Source organism: Lolium perenne, chromosome 4 (assembly GCF_019359855.2).
Source record: "Lolium perenne isolate Kyuss_39 chromosome 4, Kyuss_2.0, whole genome shotgun sequence".
Taxonomy (NCBI): Eukaryota; Viridiplantae; Streptophyta; class Magnoliopsida; order Poales; family Poaceae; genus Lolium; species Lolium perenne.
Genome location: NC_067247.2, coordinates 167,394,743 through 167,413,384, shown reverse-complemented (window position 1 = coordinate 167,413,384; position 18,642 = coordinate 167,394,743). Strand labels below are relative to the sequence as shown.

Genomic DNA, 18,642 nt, shown 5'->3' with positions numbered 1-18,642 from the left:
TTCTTGAACACCCCTAAAATAGATAGGGGTAGATATAGCAATTATGCTGAGTCCATTTCCGCCAATTATTCCGAGCCGCAGTCTCTTACTACATCACTACTTACAAATGTTGCATCTCCTCTACTGGAGTGCTCCTACATCTTACACACAACAACACAACTTGTACCTGGCCACCTCTTAATCCTGTTATAAGGGCGCCTTAAGCCCTTCTCCTCGCAGATGCAGGATCCATGAGTCATCGGCATCTGGGAAACTATCCCAAAAAATATCTAGAACAATAGCTGAACAGCTAGTTGCTATCAGATTTATCTGGCACGGCCAGGAAGAATTTGAATGTGAGGAGAAGTCCAAGGAGCTCAATGATGTTCAGCAGAAAGAACACCATCTGATCACCTGTACGAGTGGAATGTGGAAAAAAAAAGTTTATACAGCAGTAAAACGTACAAGATATCTCAATTAGTAATTGAAATGTTAAAAATAGTACTCCCTCCGGCACAAATTAATTGACGCAGTTCAGGAGTAGACTTGTACTGGACATAATATATGACTACACCAATTAATATGGGGCGGAGGGAGTATATAGCACCAACACGGGTGAAAAACTAGCGACATTAGGAAATAAATTGTACATTGGACTTTCCTTGAGAAAAGAATAGCAAAGTTTACCTGGAAAGAAGAAAGCATGTTGTCGTTTCTGCGCCCATGAAAACCTGCATTTATGAAAATTCAAGCAAACTTCTGAGCTTCAAGTACATAATGTTTAGCTGTAGTTGCCAACATAGCAGTGTGATCTATAATGTTTATCCTGTAACATATGAAATACTTCATAGAAGCTATGAGGAACAAAGTATACTCACACAATGCCAGCGCCTGCAGGAGCAACTGCCTTGAAAAAGGACATTCCAGTCATGGCTAACCCGTTTGCTGCACCTCTTTGGTCCTGAGGCTGTTAGTAATTACATGCTTATCAGTCAGTTTCAGACTTGCGGCAGAGGTCTATTATAAACGTATTAAAATCAAGATGAAATTATGGGTAGCATACCACGGCATTATTTTGAAGGATGAAAGTGCCTGTAATGATGGTAACCTGATAAAATAGTCATGGAGCACAATCGTTAACATGTAATATCTGGAATACAAAGATACTATCTAAGACCCAACGTCTCAAAAACAAGAGAGCAAAGTGTAAAGCTCATAAGTGGTGGCAAAGCACTAGTACAGATTTTGAAAAAAATCATAATTGTTATCTATTGAATTATCTACTAAGGCAATTTTGAGGTAACAAGAATTCTAAAATGGGACTGAAGAATACTCACACCAAGATTATTTTTTATGACTGATGCAATATTCAGAACAATTGATAATCCAGGTTCTGACAGGTACGTCATATAGGGATAGGCAAAGAGAATAGGTATGCATATGCCCTGCAAGATCAGTCAAAATAGTTCAGATATACAGCCAGAAGAGAGAACTTCAGCAATGAAACAGTAGCATAGTAGCTTTCACCCACAGCTGCGATTTGAGATGATTTGATAGGTCCAAGAACCCTGTTGATGCGCGGGTACAAGAAGAGTTGATACACAAGAAGACTGGAGCCTGAAATTGAGAAGATAGGATACTGTCAATGTTATTAATAGAAATAATGGTGTACCAAGTATTAAAACCCAGCAATAATGAACGTGGATTAAGGGCACATTTTGCAGAGTTCATTCAGCTTCTGGGGTAATGCTAACAATTGTTTTCCAGTGTATGAGTGCCACCCGGCTAAATTTAATCAACACTTCACAAAGGGGAGCAATATTAGAAGCCCAGGATACTTCATGACTGCGTAGAAAATCTGGGGGCTACTTTGATTTGCTGGAACATTTGGACAAATAGGATTACAACACTCCACCAAACAAACAAACATGGATGGAAAGAGGTTACTACTAATAGACTCGGAATGACTGATACGAAGAATCCTTAAACACATATATTTGATGCCCTGCATAATTGAACTGGCTAAATATTTCCGTAAGAATAATTTTGTGGTGGGAAAGACGGGCAACTTATAAAGTTGGATTACTTCCTATATATTGGTTCAACATGAAAATTCTGGAAGTGAAGAGGTCCGGTTGATCCTGGTAATATTGTTTCTAGGGTTATGGAATCATTACTTTTCATCTCCCAAAGCATGTTTGGGAGTTCACTCAGTTCCTAATCATTTTCTGCTTTATATTTATTAATAATATACATACTCCCGTAGGTTTCCCCGTTAGTGTTCCCATTGAAGGTTACAGAAGTACTCTGGGAGTAGAAAGAGAAAGCTACCTGTAATTGCAAGTGTTTGGCCTACATCTTCAGATGACAAACTGAGTCCACCATATGTCCTGTCACTTTCAGCCCACAGAGAGAACACCTGAAGTTTATTTCAAAATAAAATTGAGGTTTATTTTAAACAGCTAGTGTATTAGCTATGACAGAGCCAATGAAACTTGTGTTAGTGACATATGTATGAGAAATACGAAAAATCTGAGTCAAATGTTAGCACAACAAGTAGAACCAATTTATGAACTGGAGCAACACTCCTCTAGAAAGTTTGCTCTTGTGATTGATATTACTAGTTGTTATTCTCTAATCTAAGCTGAACTCCTGATTCTGAAGTCCTTTTACAGTGATAAGTTACTGTTTATGCTAAACAAATTTCCAAACAAAAATGGTTCCAGAGCTCAGGGAAGTGTAACACTACGGACAGTTAATTGATATTCACAGTTACAGAAACCGTCTATACATCGGTATACGGGTATACCATAGAAGCACCTTCCCAGATCAACGAGCCCATTCAGATCTCTGAAGAAGAGGGTTCATCAATCCTACACTTAATAGCTATTTTCCATGTTGCCATTCACCGCAAGAATATTTAGGAACAATTAGCCATCCATCTGTTTCTGGAATATTCAATTACCTAGACAGAAAATAGAAAATAGTACCTCTGTGTAAGCCATGTCGTGGAAGGAGAAGACACAATAAACAATTATGGATGACATTAATGGCCAATTCTTGAATAAGCTCTTCTTGGTATCCGGACTATTACTTTGTTCAACCTTCTCTTTTGGATCAATCAGATGGGCCTCCAAAGATTCGACACTTTGATTCCTATTCTCATTTACTTTATGCTTGTGCAACGTTTCCTAAAATACATTGAGAGGTATTTACAAACAGTCAATCAATTAGGACAGATTCATTTAAGAGTAACTTGTTTTCCCACAATTTCATTCCAGATAGTGTTGTTGTTTTCACTCCTGCCACTAGTTCTTTGAAGATTATAAAATAAAAAGGCATTCTCTATTATGCAAAAGAAATTATTTTACCAAAAAACATGTACTTATAAATTAACTCTGAATAGTATGCCTGAAGCATATAATTTTGAAGATCAATAATTTATGTCTGAAGTGAAATGTTTGGTTCTAATATTACTAGGAAAAGATGTGAAATTATAAGGTTCAGCCAGGAATATTCATGAATATAGAACCCATTTGTGCAAGCCCAGGTCATAAGGTTAAATAGCAAATGCAAATATGACCTGGAAATCAGACTAACTGCAAACTCAAGGAGGCTAACGCTGATATATCACATACCGGCATCCATATGCAGCCTATCAGAACAGCGGCAGCAAACACTGATGTGCATAAGCATGGTAAGAAGTACGGGAACCTGGCAAGTTTCCATAAAAAGTAAGTATTGTGTAAAACAGTTATCTGGGTTACTCTAATTTGCTTACACAAACCTTCCAAATAGCGAGTCAGGCGAAAAGATATTTGGATATTTTTCTGCAGGCTGCATCAAAAGAACAAGGTCATCATAAGCAGAATGACAGGTGACTATAGCATAAATTGTATTAAAAAATCTATTTCGTACCAGTGCAAGGTAGCCTCCAAGAGCAGGACCAATGATGAGACCTATTCCCCATGCTGTGCTGACCTAAACTCACATGAAAAAGATGTCAAAATCAAAATTACTTAAAGAAGGGAAATTAATACTACATGGATTCACATGTGTATCTTACAAGTGATAGTGCTAGAGCTTCGTGTTCAGGCCGGCAAACTTCAATAGCATATGCCTGTAGAAGTTAGACACATATTCATCAGGTTTACTCAGTCAACCAAAAAAGAGCTTCAGTATTCAACATACCTTCATTGGTCCAAGTAAACCATTTAAAGCACCAAGGAGAAACCTTGTAGCTATTGCCATCCAGTAGGTAACACTAAGCCCAAACAAAGCATTAAATATTACCCTGTGATATTAACAAGAATTAAATTAGAGAGTCACCTCAGAAAATTAGAAGTTGAAATACAGGAGTAAACAGTCACACTCTAATATGCACTGGTATTATGTAAAGAGGAGGTAAACTGTTACTAACACAGAGAAAACACCAAATATCACAACTGGCTTCCTCCCAATACGATCTGCTGCTATGCCCCAAATAGTTGAAGTCAAACATCTACCAAACATAAAAGCGGCACCTATAAACATCCAGTAAACACAGAAAATATCACATTAGACAAACACAAAGAGTTCACAATTTCTACAAGCATCAAACTCAAGTACTCAACCATTGAAAATTAGAATCAAAGTTTAATTAGAAACTCACCTACAAACCCAGCATAGAACCCAATATCTTCTGTTCTTTCCGCGATGTGCAAGTCTCTTATCTATAAAGGAGGAGGAGGTAGTATGGAGACTTATTAGAAACTGACACTTCAGAGATTGACGCATGCACAGATATGAAAAGATAGCTAGGAAAGAGTGAAATATAAAAATAAATAAACATTGATATGGCTGACTAATCATTGGCGATGTAAGTATTTAATTCAGTGTGCTAAAATAATTAGAAAAAAGAAGAACCAGATGATAATACATACCATGAAATACAAGAAGGGGAATAGCGACGATATTGGTATAGCTGGACAGAAAGACCAGAGGAAATATCAGAAACATCAAATACGGAATATAATTTTTTTATGAAAAGAACAACATACTGAGTATATAGATACATGGAAACATTAATAACAATGTTCTAATAAAAACCGTCATGTTCCATAGTAACAATTGTTTATTAGGTAAGTTCAGAAATGCTAACTTGGAACCTTCATAGATATTTCGGATGCGTTTGGCATTGAGGTGGATTATGATAATCATGATTGCGCAACCAGCATTTTCCCTAGTTTAGTGTTTGTTTAACCAGGTTTTGCCTATTCTTGTGGCTAACTTTCTACAGAAGACTATAAAATAAGCATGGCACAACACAATTCAGCAACCACAAACTGAGGCTTCGTATTATTCAGCTAAATTGTCTTAACTTTCTAAAAAAAAAAATCTAAGCACTACTAAAACACGTTGGCAAGAGCTGGATAAGTAGAAAAAGGATTATGCCAGAGCTGCTGCTCGATGGCAGTGATCTGAAAAGCATCGTTAGTTTCTCTACAAAAAAGTTATGTAAGCAAATATTATTTCACTAGGGAAATTTAGCTGTGAAATTTCCACAAATTAATGTTACATAAAGTAAATTTACAGAGTAGGCCATCTTCATCCAAGTATGTTAACTTCCATCTCATGAGGTCAGCCAGAACGAAGCAAACACTTAAACAATTCACCCACCAGCTTATGTGTTATCGTAACTGAACAGGAGCATTTGCATCACGAATAAATTAGCCCAAGAGTTCAGGCGGTTTCAAGGGAAGCCCCGACATTATAAATCAAATTTGTTGTCCACAGAGATGAACGAACCAAGGTAGCAAGATTATCACTCCCGAAACCACGTGAGCTAGGCTTAGTTTCCATGAGCTCAATCAGTTGAATTCGGACTAGGCTACTGGTATATAGTATGATGAGCTTCGTTTGGGACAAAAGCGTGATTTGGATTTCACGATTAAAGTAATGTCCGGACTGCTGCCACTTGTTACCAGCGATCTGAAATGCACACGGAATTTTGCTACGAAAAGGGTTTCGATAAATGAACATTGCAGGAAAAATGAACACAATAAGCTGCAAAACTTTTAGTTTATCAACAGTATGTCGAGCAAATCTCCAGACCATGACATCTTCATACCAGAATGGGAGAAGGTGCAAACTTTCAGCACTTGTTGTGATAAGCAAACAAAGACGCTGGCCAGGCCAGTAGCACCAAGAAGTAATTAGCGCAGGACGTTGTGTAGATTAATCGCGCGCGAGGGATGCCATGAGATGTGAAATTATATATAAACGCTCCTGGTATACTACTAGTCTACTAGTACTACATTACAGTGACCTCCTGGAAGAAGAAAATTCCAATAGTCTTTGTCATTTACTACCTCCCACCTAGTAATAAGGTTGCAAGGGCAGAAGAGGGCCGTACCGGTTGTAAGGCAGATCATCCAGACGTAGAGGAATTCCTTGTAAGGCATCCCCGTCTGGAGGTCCATCCTCCGGTCGTGATCGCAGCCCGGGCAGCCGGGGTGGTAGTAGTGCTCCTTCTTCCTCAGCAGCGGCGAACTCCCTTCCCCCTCATTCGTCGCCATTGCTGAGTGAGACCCAACCAATCAAGCGAACCCGCCTCCCGGACCCTCACAACCTCGAGTCGAGCAATAAAAAGGAGCTCGATCGGAACCGAGAGACCAGAGACCGCCCAATGTCGCGCGCCTTTCCCGTGCCAGATTGCCTCAAGAACCTGAATCGAGAAACAGCGAAGCGAAATCGGCCACCGCTACCCGATAAGGGCGTGCTGGTGGGACACCTTGACCGCCAGAGGCGACTGTCTCCTTCCCGATAATGGCTCCGACGCGAGTGCCGTCCGTGGCATTCCCACCCGCTCGGAGGAGGAGGAGGAAGCCAAGAGCAATTGCGCAGCTAGCCGCGGCGGGGGGTCGCGTCGCGATCGACGCTTGCTTAGGCCTGCGCGCCGCGCCAATCGGATGTTGCCTTCCCGCGCCCCATTGTTGTGACGTCAGAGATTACCGGAGATTGAAAGGAATAGGTGGGCATATTTGGAGCCAAGAATTTGCTTGTTTCTTTTGGCAGAGAGAGAGAGAGAGAGGGAGAAAATTGTTGGCGCCTGCCGACGGCGACGGGTTGGACTGGCCTGGCCTGGGAGAGTACGACAAGTCCAACTCGTGGTTCACTGGATCAGGCACATGTGTGGATCTCATCTCGTCGGGCTATATGGCCATATGGAAACATGGTTTCAGTTTCTTCGCCAACTTCTAGCCCCCAGGGGCCATGGCCACTTATATTATTTGGAGCCCAGTTATCCTATTATTATGGGGCCATGGCCACAGGACGCTCTACCATCATTTTCACCCGTGCCACTCATGTCCAATCCATAGGACATCTCTAATGTTTCGTGTTTCAAAAGGTTATGGTGGACAAAATTGGTGGCCCAACGTGATAACCGAATTCTTTTTTTTTTTTGGCCTGCTCGTGTTTCTATTAGGTTGGATCCAAAGCGAGCCTAAATCTCGATCTGTTTTGCATGCGTACGGACACAACACAAACTTGACTCGTGTCATCCCTGACCCTGCTTCTCGGTGATTCGAAGGCAATCCGCCCACCCTTCTCCCCCGCGAATCCCACCCTACAAATTTTCTATGCAATCCTTTGAATCAAACGCGCCCCTTTTTTCACCAACCGCAAGAAGCTCCGGACAAATATATGTCCCAGTACGGCATTCACAGCTAACATCGGTAGTTGGGGGTGTTTTGGTTTCTCCTTCTTTATCCCATTGTGATCATGGTTCTCTTCCTCCATGATGAAGCGATGATTTGATTCTCATGGGTGTATACGTCTTTCGACAAGTACTTCGTAGAATATTGTGATTTTGTGTCTACATTCATACATTCAATAGAAATTAGTTGTCAAAGTTGCATCTTGGTGATTTGTGGTATGGAGAGTGGGACACTTCTATGAAATTAAGTTTTGGTGGTATTAGAAAAGGCAATCATATACAATTGTCTTCTGTAGGGAATACATAGATAATTTTTAAAGCATAACACATACCATTTTGAAAATGAACGCTCTTGTCTGCTCCACGGGATATGCTAGGTTATAGGTAAGAAAAAAAAAGGTGATGTACAGAATCGTGTTTGGTGCACAATTTTCAAAAAAAAAAAATACATGTGTAGCATAAATGTCCTTTTTTACTAAAAACATACACACAAACATGGGAAATGAATATGTGCATATGTTACAATTTTTTAGCATTTGAAATGTTCTTTTATTTAGGAGGTAGCATGCGCTCCAGGTGGGGCTGTTTTAAATTTCTAGATTGTTGGTTTAAAAAAGCAAGCACATAAAGTTGTCTTATTGTAGCTGTTGGTTGGGTTCTACAAGGAATGAACACAGAACTTTCAAACTTTAAACACATAAATTCGGAAAATGCGCGTCTTTGGATGCTCCAGGGGAGTTTGAAATAAGAAGTTGCATATAAGACGAAAAAGATAACGAAAATACTACCCACCCTGTTTCATAATTCTTATCGTGATTTTAGTTCAAATTTAAACTACAATCACGACTATGAAACAAAGGGAGTACTGGTACTAGGTTTCGCGTGAAAGGAATGGTGAATGAAGTCACTCTCGGATGGGATCTTGTGACTGGGACAATGTATGGGTGTGGTTTTGTCTACTTGCGCTTTCTTCGAACTGGACGAATAAATCATAGTACTCCTACTACAGTACGTGATATGAGTGAGTATCATGACGGTGACTAGCTAACACTCTCAGGTTATGACAAGTCAGCCGTACAAAATTATTTGGTGCCTTCAGTTCAAGAGTACTGAAAGAAAATGAAGAAAAGAATGTTATTGTGTGGTAGGTCGCCTAGCTAGCTACAGGTACTTACACCGAGTCTGATATCCATTCAATTCGATGGACTAGCTTGTTGGTTGGTGTATGTACCACTGTACCTACTTGGATCGATACTATATAACTGAAGCCTCCTCGTGTATGGTCTTAATTTTGTACTACTAGAACTGAAATTCATCGGCTGAACGAGCAGCCCCAGTTGCAACTTATTGCCAAGGATAAACGTGTTGATGTAGGAGCTCATCGTGACTACATGTATGCCGTATGCATAGACTAAGGGAGCCAGCACGCGACTGCCGCTCATTTTCTTGTGGTTGAAACATTCCCGGCCATTCAGCTAATTATATATGTACCACGAGTCAAACGATGACGATAGAGGTTTTGCTTCAGTGGCCTCCCCCTCTCCAAACTTTGGTCAACTAAGCAACTTGGCTGTAATTTGTCTGCATATCCAGCTAGCTTGCCTAGTTAGTCACGGGAGTTGTGTTCTGATATGTTATTTCTCCTGGCTGTTTTTTCTTTCTTTGTTTTGTTCTTTTATTATTCCTGTACAAGCAGCTAGTTTCACCTAGGTACTCCGCACTCCAGCAAAATAAAATACCGTGTACTACAGCTGCTTCGTGGAGAACATGCAAATATGCAATGCGGTCGAGCGCGCATGCAGAGTAGTAAATCGAATCAAGCAAGCAACCAGGCATTGATGGATGGGATTTTCAGCCAAGAATCCATCAATTAATCTGGAGGAGGATGAATGGAGATTGGGGGATGCACGGTGGTGGTGGCCGATGATGGAGTACTCACCGGTGCAGAGGATGACGACCCAGATGTATATGAAGCTGCCGTAGGGGATGCCCGGGTCCGTCGCCTTCCTCCGGTCCACCGCGCACCCCGGGCACCCCTCCACGTAGTACGGCACATCGCCGGGCTTCTTCTCCAGCAACGGCACCGACGACTCCGCCGCCGCCTCCGCCTCCTGTCGCCGCCGCCCATCGTGATCTTGGTCCACCATATCGACCGACGATTGATCGTGCGGGGTAATGGGGAGATCACTAGGCTGCTGCTAAAGAACTCTTACCAAGGATTTATATGGGAGGTTGGTAGTTGCGGGAGCTGGGCTATATGTAATGATTCGAATGGAACCGCACGTGCTTGAGATGGGTGATACTATTTGTAGATTGATTTCGCTTGGTTCCGTGGCGATCAAGTAGCCATGCCCGGCGGCCCGCGAGATCTATTACCCAGAAGAAACAAAATCGAGATCGACCGGTGTATGTAGGGCACTTATTATTCATCACAAATATAAGTAGGAGTAATGTCTTGGACTATAACCACCGGATCTATTACGAAGAAGAAACAAATCGAGATCCACCGGTGTAAGATATACTGCATTATTACTCATCACAAATACGTCATGTCTTGTCTTGGACTGTATCGTCTTTAAGAAGATGCAATTTTGGCCATTAATTTGTATTATTATTATTAGTATTATCAATATTATTATAGCACGCGCATAAACCTAAGAAAGTTACAATATTTATTTACGAAATATTTTCAAGACTAATATGTACATGATTTTCAAAGCTATGTTCCAATTATTCTTAAACAACCGCGTTGGCCAAAATAATAAAGTATGACTCAAAACTTGTCCAAGATGCGGAGCTCCCCGATTTAGCTTCAGACGCACCTAACTAGGAGGAAATATACCGAGAGGTGGAATACGGGACGCAGTAGGGCTGAGCGTCAACATGGGAAAAGCCACCACAGAAGGCGCACTATGGTGGGCACCTCAACCAAGGAGAGAGGGCTAGCGACATAGGAGTTAGGGTTATCCATCAGCAAAGAGAAAAGGAGAACCTATTCTTGACAATGATAAAGGTGTAGAAGGAGTCCAAGAAAAATAAGACCATAGCTCTCTTACACCACCGATCAATGACAAGGGAAATCGAAGCTTTTGGTTGGCGTAAATCGTGGAAGGGTGTGGAGGCAACTCGAATGTCTGTAGATCCACTCGAGCAGGTTCCTTTGCGGACCGTCCGACTGGTTATTATTTGAGAGTCGAGATGGGGCTCTCTCCATTTATGTCTATGACTAGTGTTTCCATCCTTTGCCACATCGCCCGCGGCTCGTGTCCGGTGCCTAGTGGGTCGGGGATGGCCTGAGGGACGTTGTACATGAAACTGGGCTGCGTCGGACAAGAGAAGAGTTTGGGGAACGCTGTTGGGCATTGATATTTTTCCGGAACCGGCTGAAGATGCTCTAAAGATGTAAAAGGAGTCCAAGGAAAATAAGACAATAGATCTCACAGACTCATACACCGCCGATGATCAATGGCAACAAGGGAAATCGAATGATCGGTTGGCTTAGATTGTGGACAGGTGTGGAGGCAGCATGAATGTTCGTCGATCAACTCGGGTAGGTTCCTTTGTGAACCGTCCAACTGATTCTTATTTGAGAGTCGAGACGAGGCCTGATAGGATGGTATTGCATCCGTTTCAAAAACAATGTGTATATTTTTGCCAAAAATCAACGTCTCATAAGTGTAACCAATTTTGTAGACAAAAAATCTACAATATCAAATAAAAATGTAAACTTGTTTTTTTCAATATATATAAGTCGAGACGCAGGAGAGCCTTGCTGCCGTGCACGCTACTTTGACACGGTTGTAACGGCCAGACAATGTTCTGCTGCAACATTTTTAATCGTCAGGCCCTACGTCAGCCAGGCAGCGCGCTCTAGTGACTCTTCCGGCATTGAACGACTCAACAACCTGTCCTGTGCCTGCAGTACTCCCATTAATCTGAATTGAAAAAGAACGTGTTTATTGCGTATGTCCACAAGTATATCTTATCCTACAAAAATCATAATTCGCCAGCTCGACAAGTGAAGGGATGGGCTGTCTTCAGTTTTTCCTTCCTCATTCACAAGAGCACGTCAAAATGATAAGTCTGAAGGAGTCTATAGCATTAGCATCCACTATCAAACAAACATGCGTACATCTGCCAGAGATTTCTCACTCAAGTTGCTGACATTGTCAATGAAAACAAATGGAGTACAGAGTACTTGCATATCATGACAAGTTTAGCCTGTATAATTAATTATAGCTCGCCGATTAGTATGACAAGCCATGCATAGATGATGCATATGCAAAGGAAAAAAGAATTCAAACATGTCTGCCATACTTCTTTTTTGGAGAATATGTCTGCCATACATAGGCTTCGTGTCACTTCGGGTGAATGATCACTGATACTGCAAGCTGGGCCTTCAGTAACTGCTCCAGCAGGTACCAGAGCTATGTAGCTAGTAGGAGGATGGTATAGTACTAGTACAGTTCTACTGTATAATGGTAGCACGTATAAATCAATCAGGGCTGCTAATTTGAAGGAAATTGTTCTGGCACGGCAAGAAACGGCTTGAATGTCCAGACGAAACCCACAAGCTCGACAATCGCCAAAAGGAAGAACACCATCTGGTCGCCTACATATAACAAAACTAGGATGGTTACTGAACCTCAGATGCTGTATTACAAGAAGTTTGGCTCCAAGTCTGATTAGAAACAAATTGAACAAAAAAAAAATTGTCCATTTATTATTTTCTAAATGAGAATAGCACTTCTTGGACATCAATTACCTGGAAAGAAGAAAGCGTGTTGTCGTTTCTGTGCCCATGAAAACCTGCATTGCTGGATTATTATAATCTTTACATGTAACACAGTACTGTAAAAAACTATTCTTAGAATTGAAATAAATTAGTATCATCATTTACATAAATACAAAGGTCACCAGGATTTTACTGAATTGTTTTTCAGATCAAAACTAATTAAGGTTGGAGTATATGATGCTAGTTTCTCGGTCAATTCCTCACCTTTGAAGAGGAAATTAAACTTGGATGCTCTAAAAATAGCTTGTGTTTATAGTAAATAGTAGATAATAATAATAAATAGATTTAAACTTGCACAATGCCAGCTCCAGCTGGAGCGATTGCTTTGAAAAAAGACATCAAAGTGGTTGCTAAGCCATTTGCGGTTGCTCTTTGATCTTGAGTCTGTTAATCCCATATACAAACACAATTAAAGAGATGCAGTAAATCCAATTTCTCTAAAAAAAAGAAGTGTATACAATGTGAACATACATACCACGGCATTATTCTGAAGAATGAAACAACATGTAACGATGGAAACCTGGTACGTATGAACAAAATGGACAGGGTTAGTAAGAATACTGACATAATGTTGCTGTATCATGTTAGTCTTCTACAACAAAAGCAGGACCTAGGAATAACATAGTTGTTAAATAAAAATGCCTCATTTGTCGAGTACAATGATAAGAACAAGAAACAGGCCACAAACGAATTTTAGGATATGGAAACTCACGACAAAAATATTTTTAAGCACCGATACCACATTTGCTGCTATTGACGACCAGGGTCTCGAGAGATGCGTGATTGGTGCATAGGTAAATAGAAGCACCATAGATAGGCTCTGTGAAATTAATCTGAATCAATAGTAATCATTTCGAAATTAAAGTGAACTTTCACTACAAAAACCATGATATATAACTAGAGCTCACCGTTGCAACACGAGCGGTACTGATTGGCCCCAGAACTCTAACGATACTCGGATAAATAAATGTTTGATATATAATAATGCTAGCACCTATACAAAAACAGATGAATTATTAGAGCTAAATACTATTTCATGCAATACTGAATTAGAAAATGTTTATGTAAAGCAACATTTCTTATATATCATGATTCTATTCTACCACAAAGAAAATTGTAACCAAATATACCACATATGGTAGAGAAAACTCCAAATGTAGCTCGGGCTACATGTAGTATTTTTTGAGAAAATTTGAAAACTAAATTTTAAAGTTTCAAAATATGCTAACAAAAATTTAGATATTTATAATAATGTATTCTATCAACATGTAAAATCTCAAGCCGAAACATCATCTATTTTGGGCTAGAAAAAAAAACAAATCTGAAAGATTTTGGATGATGTTTTGCACGTCGGTATGATACATCGTTGCCTACATCTAGATTTTTCTAGATTTTTGAAACTTTTAATTTTATTTATAATATTTTAGAAAGGGGCGCATGTAGCCTGAGCTACAAAACACTACGTCCCATCTGGTAGCCAAAAAATACATATATTTCCAACCGAATATATGCAAACTATGATAAAAACTTGTTTCTCTTGCTCTTGTCAAATGGTATGTGATCTTCAGTTTAACAACTACTGTTAGCATATCTCAACTAGTCCAACAAATGATGGGAAGTTAACCAAAGTGATGAATATGAACGAAAAAACACAAATAGATCAAAGGCTCCTTCAGGCTAATTTTAAATTTAAAAACACATTATTTATTTTCGAAAAATTCTGAGATTTGGTTGAAAAATACTTATAAGTGCTCACTATGTACCTTCAAATTTTGTACATGAGCAAAATATAGATATGTTGATCTGTAATAGATGTATTATTTGATATAATTAGAATGCATTTTGTACATACACACATGGGTGTGGATGTTTTTTCACCGTCGATTTATTCCTCAAGATTCCCGCTCACCGTGGTACATGGAAAATAGCTCTCTCTGTCTCCTCCTTTTATCCGAACTCAAAGCAAAACAGATGGTGATGAAATCATTCACACCTATGCGTGTAAGTACAAAAATATTTCCTATAACACATCTACTTTTGCATGTAGTGGACAAATGAAAATTACCTTTAGTGAAATTTTACATATATGTAGATAAAATATTAATGGATACGTGTGATTTTTTTTTTTTGAAATTTCCTAGAACTTTGGGGATTTCATAATTATTTTAAAATTCTGGGCTCCAAGGAGCCAGAGATCAAATCGTATACAAATAATTACCATGCATAGCAAATGCCCATACCTGAAATTGCGAGAACTTGACCAACATCCTCGGACGTGAAACTTAGTCCGCCGTACTTTCTGTCACTTTCAGCCCATAAAGAGAAAATCTATAATATGTGATCCGAAGTATCATACTTAAGGTGATAGAACCAATTTGTGTTGAAAATAAACTTTATGATTGGCACAAAGATATATGAAGGATATTATTCAACTGGTTGACACATGCAACATGAAGGCATGGTAACACTTGTCGTTTGGCTTGCTATATTAGACTAGATAGTAGTTTTATTGCTTATATCCAAGGAAACAATGTGGACATTATCATGTTTTCACGATTAAAAAATTGCACCCTAGGCTGAACTAGATAATATTTTTATTTGAGACAATTATCTTTAAAGTATCACCACACAAAAGAAACAAAATTCAATATAGTACCTCTGTATAAGCCATATCATCAAAGCACACAATGCAGAACAGAATAATGGATGACATCAGTGGCCAATTCTTCAATAAGTTCTTTTTCGTAGTTGAAGTGATGTTACGCCCGATAAGCTCTTCCGGATCAGAAAAATGAACGAAAGATTCACTAGCATCATCTTCGTTTATGTTGGTTTTATGGTTGTGCAGCGTCTCCTGAAATTTATTAAAATCTAATTAAGTTCTTAAGAACTACGTAGAGAATAAATGCATGTCCAACCCGGCCTTACTATGCATTACTGGTATTATACTAGTGCAAGATATTAGGACCCAATCGAGTGAGCTTTTGGGATCTAGTAAATCAGCTAGAGCATGTTATTTTTTTTGCATGGATTTGTTTATTATAAAAATTAGGAATGTAAATTGATAAGCATTATAATTCAATATTCCCTTGAAGCAATAGAAAGTATTTTATGGTGGTTTTGTGTTCATGTAATATGTCCTAATTTTTTTACATATTTTTAGTTATTTATTAATACAGAAGACATGGTGAACCTACATGGTGAAGGACAAGGGTGTAACTTACCACCTAACACCAACGCCAGATATATATATATCCATCTTGGATGTGGTTCAAGCCATTTGATTTAGGGGTTTGAAGTAATAGTGTTTATTGCTCAACGCTTTAACTTTTATGCATTTGTATGGATTTGAATTGAAACCATTTCATGTTTCATTAACCACATATATTATTGTCTCCCATGCTTATTTTAAATCAATGGAAACAATGTTGATTAATTGTACATACCGGGAGCCAAATGGAGCTTATAAGAACAACAAAGCAGAAGCCCGATATACACAAACAAGGTAAGAAATATGGGAACCTATAACGAAATTCAGTAGTTAGAAGGCTGGAGGGGTTGTTTTTCTTAATCTAATACAACATACTTTACCATAACAAAATTACCTTCCGAATAATGACTCAGCGGGAAATAACTTTGGATATTTTTCTGCTGGCTAGCAAATAAAACAAAACACAAATATTAATTGCTCAATGCATGATGCCGTAACTTCTGCAATCATATAGTTTCCCACGGATACCTGTGCAAGATATCCACCAATTGTTGGCCCAACAATGAGACCTATTGCCCATGCTGTGCTAACCTATAGTCATATAGAAATTTGAGCGTTATAATCTAAAATTTTGAATTAGAGTATGCTGAGAAATGTTTGGTATGTATTAAGTTATTTACAAGTGACAATGCAATAGGGTGGTGCTCTGGTCGACAAACTTCAATAGCATAAGCCTGCAGGATTAATTGCGAGTCAATAACCATAACTTGTTCAGATACCAAACAAAAGTTTATGTCGATAAGCCAACATACCCTTATAGGGCCAATTAAACCATTCATTGAACCAACGAGAAATCGTGTAGATATTGCCATCCAGTATCGAACACTTAATCCGAACAAAAGATTGAATAGAAACCTGAGATTTAATAAACATCATGAATTAGAGATGGGTCACAAGTCATATTGAAAAGACAATGTTGATAGTAGCTACACTCATTCTTATGTAAACAAAGAACAAGAGCACTCACGCGGCGAAAATTCCGAACACAATAACTGGCTTTCTCCCGATACGATCTGCTACCATCCCCCAAGCAGTAGAGGTTAAAGCTCTACCAAGCATATAGGAGGCTCCTGCAAGGAGTCAGAGTATGCCATTGATAATTCTTTTGGGGAGCAGTGAACGCAGATAACGGTTTTGTAACTGTCTGTAAATATATACTAACTTTTAGAACTAAGAAGTCGAAATATTTTGGAAGGTTCTTACCAACAAATCCAGCATAGAATCCAATGTCCTCTACTGTTTTGGCAACATGCAAGTCTCGAATCTGTTTTTCAGAAGGGATTCACACAATATTTTTCAAAGGTTATGTATGGTTGTGGAATATATTGGGAAAATATTTAATTATAGAAAATTACTCCAAGATAGTTCAAGATAACCATTTCCAAGAAGAATGTTAAGATACAAACATGTTGCCAAGATACATGGAGAACTAACTAGCAAGATGACCAATGCAGATGCAATATAGGCACAAGCTATGTACACAGTTAAGATACAAAGTAGCACAGACGTATATACTTTCAAGATTAAAGTTTTATTACTGTCTTGACAAAAAAGAAAACGGTGAAAACACATAGCTACATAAGCACTAGTTTTTTTTTTCTATTACATCCAGATAAACGTACCATAAAATACAAGAAGGGGAATAGCGACGATATTGGCAAACCTAAAATGACAAGAGGAACGAGTTAAAAATACATATTTTACATCAATACTCAAATTCTAAGACGGGAAGAAAAAGACAGCAAAGGTAGACACAAATATGCAATACAATGGAAAACAAAGGTAGCTACATAATGATCGGTGTGATTGTTCAGGAACTAACGAGGAGCAGACGATGAAGGAACTGAAGCTCCTCATTAGTTTAGCCACGGATAACTGAAACTAGCGGGCAGCTTTTAATAGTAAGAAGCAAAGTGGCAAGCAGCTAAAAATGCTCTGCTTCACATCACCTGACCTCAAATTAAGAGCAAGCAGAGAGGGATATGATGCAGAAGGCAGAAGTAACTTAGTAGGCAGATACGTACTTGAGACGAGGATGATGATCCAGATGTGGAAGAATTGCTTGTAGGGGACGCCGGGGTTGAGCACCTTCCGCTGCTCCACCACGCAGCCCGGGCACCCCTCATGGTACACCGCCGCCTTCTTCTCCAGCAACGGCGCTGCTGCCTCGCCGCCGGCCATCGATCGATCCTTTCTCACTAGCTCAGCTCCACTCGGTCTGTGCAGCCGCAATTATTAACCAAGGAGTTGGTTTGGCGTATATGTGCTCAGCTGCCGTGAATTAATACAAGTTGATCGAGACATGTAGGAGGAGTAGTATATTGTAAGCTTCTAACTGGAGCTACTCCCTGCTGTCGTTTCACCTAGAATCCCAGTCGATCTGCGTGCGTGGCATCATTGGCAGTCGCTCGTGTCATTGTTCCCTACTCTGATCTTCACATGTCCTCTGGTTTTGTACCATGTACTTGTTCTGGAATCTTGGTGAGAGAAATGATATGTGTGCACCGTATTTAGTTGTCCTAGTTACTCTCTCTTTCGAGCTTATTTAGCTCATTATGTACTAGTTGATTGCACAGCTCACCACGGCTCCTTTGATTACTAGAATCCTATATAACTAAGAAGTTCATCCCCACTAACATATTTCTCTAAACATGCAGCTATGCCACATCAGCAGGCCCACCACTTCATGCCACCTCAGCTCTTTTTTCTAGCCCAGCAATATTCTCTCAGAGCTAGCACATGCAATTATCCACCCGCAAAAATAAAGGACATGCAGTTATTTGCTTGCGTTTCTATTTGTCTTTGTCGATTCCTTTTTTCTAGCTGGTAAATGAGTGCATGACTGATCTATTGATTGGATGGGCAATCAATTTTCAGCCACCACAACCGCAAGGTAGC

The 18,642-nt window shown here is 39.5% G+C and overlaps 2 protein-coding genes across 4 annotated transcripts; both read right to left on the bottom strand.

Moving 5' to 3' along the window:
- Positions 1 to 10,045, bottom strand: LOC127294782 (protein ZINC INDUCED FACILITATOR-LIKE 1). 2 transcript variants are annotated; one of them, XM_051324675.2, is made up of 17 exons: positions 9,618 to 10,045; positions 4,902 to 4,942; positions 4,631 to 4,691; positions 4,400 to 4,502; positions 4,171 to 4,273; positions 4,046 to 4,099; positions 3,898 to 3,960; positions 3,767 to 3,816; positions 3,618 to 3,693; positions 2,970 to 3,170; positions 2,311 to 2,398; positions 1,511 to 1,596; positions 1,317 to 1,424; positions 1,043 to 1,087; positions 858 to 946; positions 667 to 710; positions 1 to 393 (listed from the first exon to the last, which is right to left on the bottom strand). In XM_051324675.2, exons 1-17 carry the CDS (start codon positions 9,823 to 9,825, stop codon positions 290 to 292), a joined length of 1,524 nt encoding a protein of 507 aa, XP_051180635.1. In that variant the 5' UTR covers positions 9,826 to 10,045; the 3' UTR covers positions 1 to 289. The 2 variants fall into 2 exon arrangements, with proteins under 2 accessions (XP_051180635.1, XP_051180636.1); XM_051324676.2 differs by lacking the exon at positions 9,618 to 10,045 and adding an exon at positions 6,374 to 6,996.
- Positions 10,046 to 11,972: 1,927 nt separating this feature from the next.
- LOC127294783 (protein ZINC INDUCED FACILITATOR-LIKE 1) lies at positions 11,973 to 18,052 on the bottom strand. 2 transcript variants are annotated; one of them, XM_051324680.2, is made up of 17 exons: positions 17,769 to 18,052; positions 17,367 to 17,407; positions 16,948 to 17,008; positions 16,712 to 16,814; positions 16,497 to 16,599; positions 16,365 to 16,418; positions 16,213 to 16,275; positions 16,079 to 16,128; positions 15,920 to 15,995; positions 15,130 to 15,327; positions 14,714 to 14,801; positions 13,382 to 13,467; positions 13,186 to 13,293; positions 12,949 to 12,993; positions 12,769 to 12,857; positions 12,444 to 12,487; positions 11,973 to 12,290 (listed from the first exon to the last, which is right to left on the bottom strand). In XM_051324680.2, the coding sequence occupies exons 1-17, from the start codon at positions 17,923 to 17,925 to the stop codon at positions 12,187 to 12,189; spliced, it is 1,470 nt and encodes a 489-aa protein (XP_051180640.1). In that variant the 5' UTR covers positions 17,926 to 18,052; the 3' UTR covers positions 11,973 to 12,186. The 2 variants fall into 2 exon arrangements, with proteins under 2 accessions (XP_051180640.1, XP_051180641.1); XM_051324681.2 differs by lacking the exon at positions 17,367 to 17,407 and having other exon boundaries at positions 17,769 to 18,050.
- Positions 18,053 to 18,642: the final 590 nt, after the last annotated feature.

What these genes read in the sequence shown, in the direction of transcription:
- LOC127294782 (XM_051324675.2), bottom strand. Translation starts at nt 9,825, where the DNA reads ATGGTGGACCAAGATCACGATGGGCGGCGGCGACAGGAGGCGGAGGCG. An exon ending in ATATTTGGTGTTTTCTCTGT is followed by an intron (nt 4,274 to 4,399) that starts GTTAGTAACAGT and finishes TTAATATCACAG; the next exon opens with GGTAATATTTAATGCTTTGT. An exon ending in AATCATCTCAAATCGCAGCT is followed by an intron (nt 1,425 to 1,510) that starts GTGGGTGAAAGC and finishes CTGATCTTGCAG; the next exon opens with GGCATATGCATACCTATTCT.
- LOC127294783 (XM_051324680.2), bottom strand. Translation starts at nt 17,925, where the DNA reads ATGGCCGGCGGCGAGGCAGCAGCGCCGTTGCTGGAGAAGAAGGCGGCG. An exon ending in GCTGAGTCATTATTCGGAAG is followed by an intron (nt 15,996 to 16,078) that starts GTAATTTTGTTA and finishes ATTTCGTTATAG; the next exon opens with GTTCCCATATTTCTTACCTT. An exon ending in TCAAGTTCTCGCAATTTCAG is followed by an intron (nt 13,468 to 14,713) that starts GTATGGGCATTT and finishes GTTTTTGTATAG; the next exon opens with GTGCTAGCATTATTATATAT.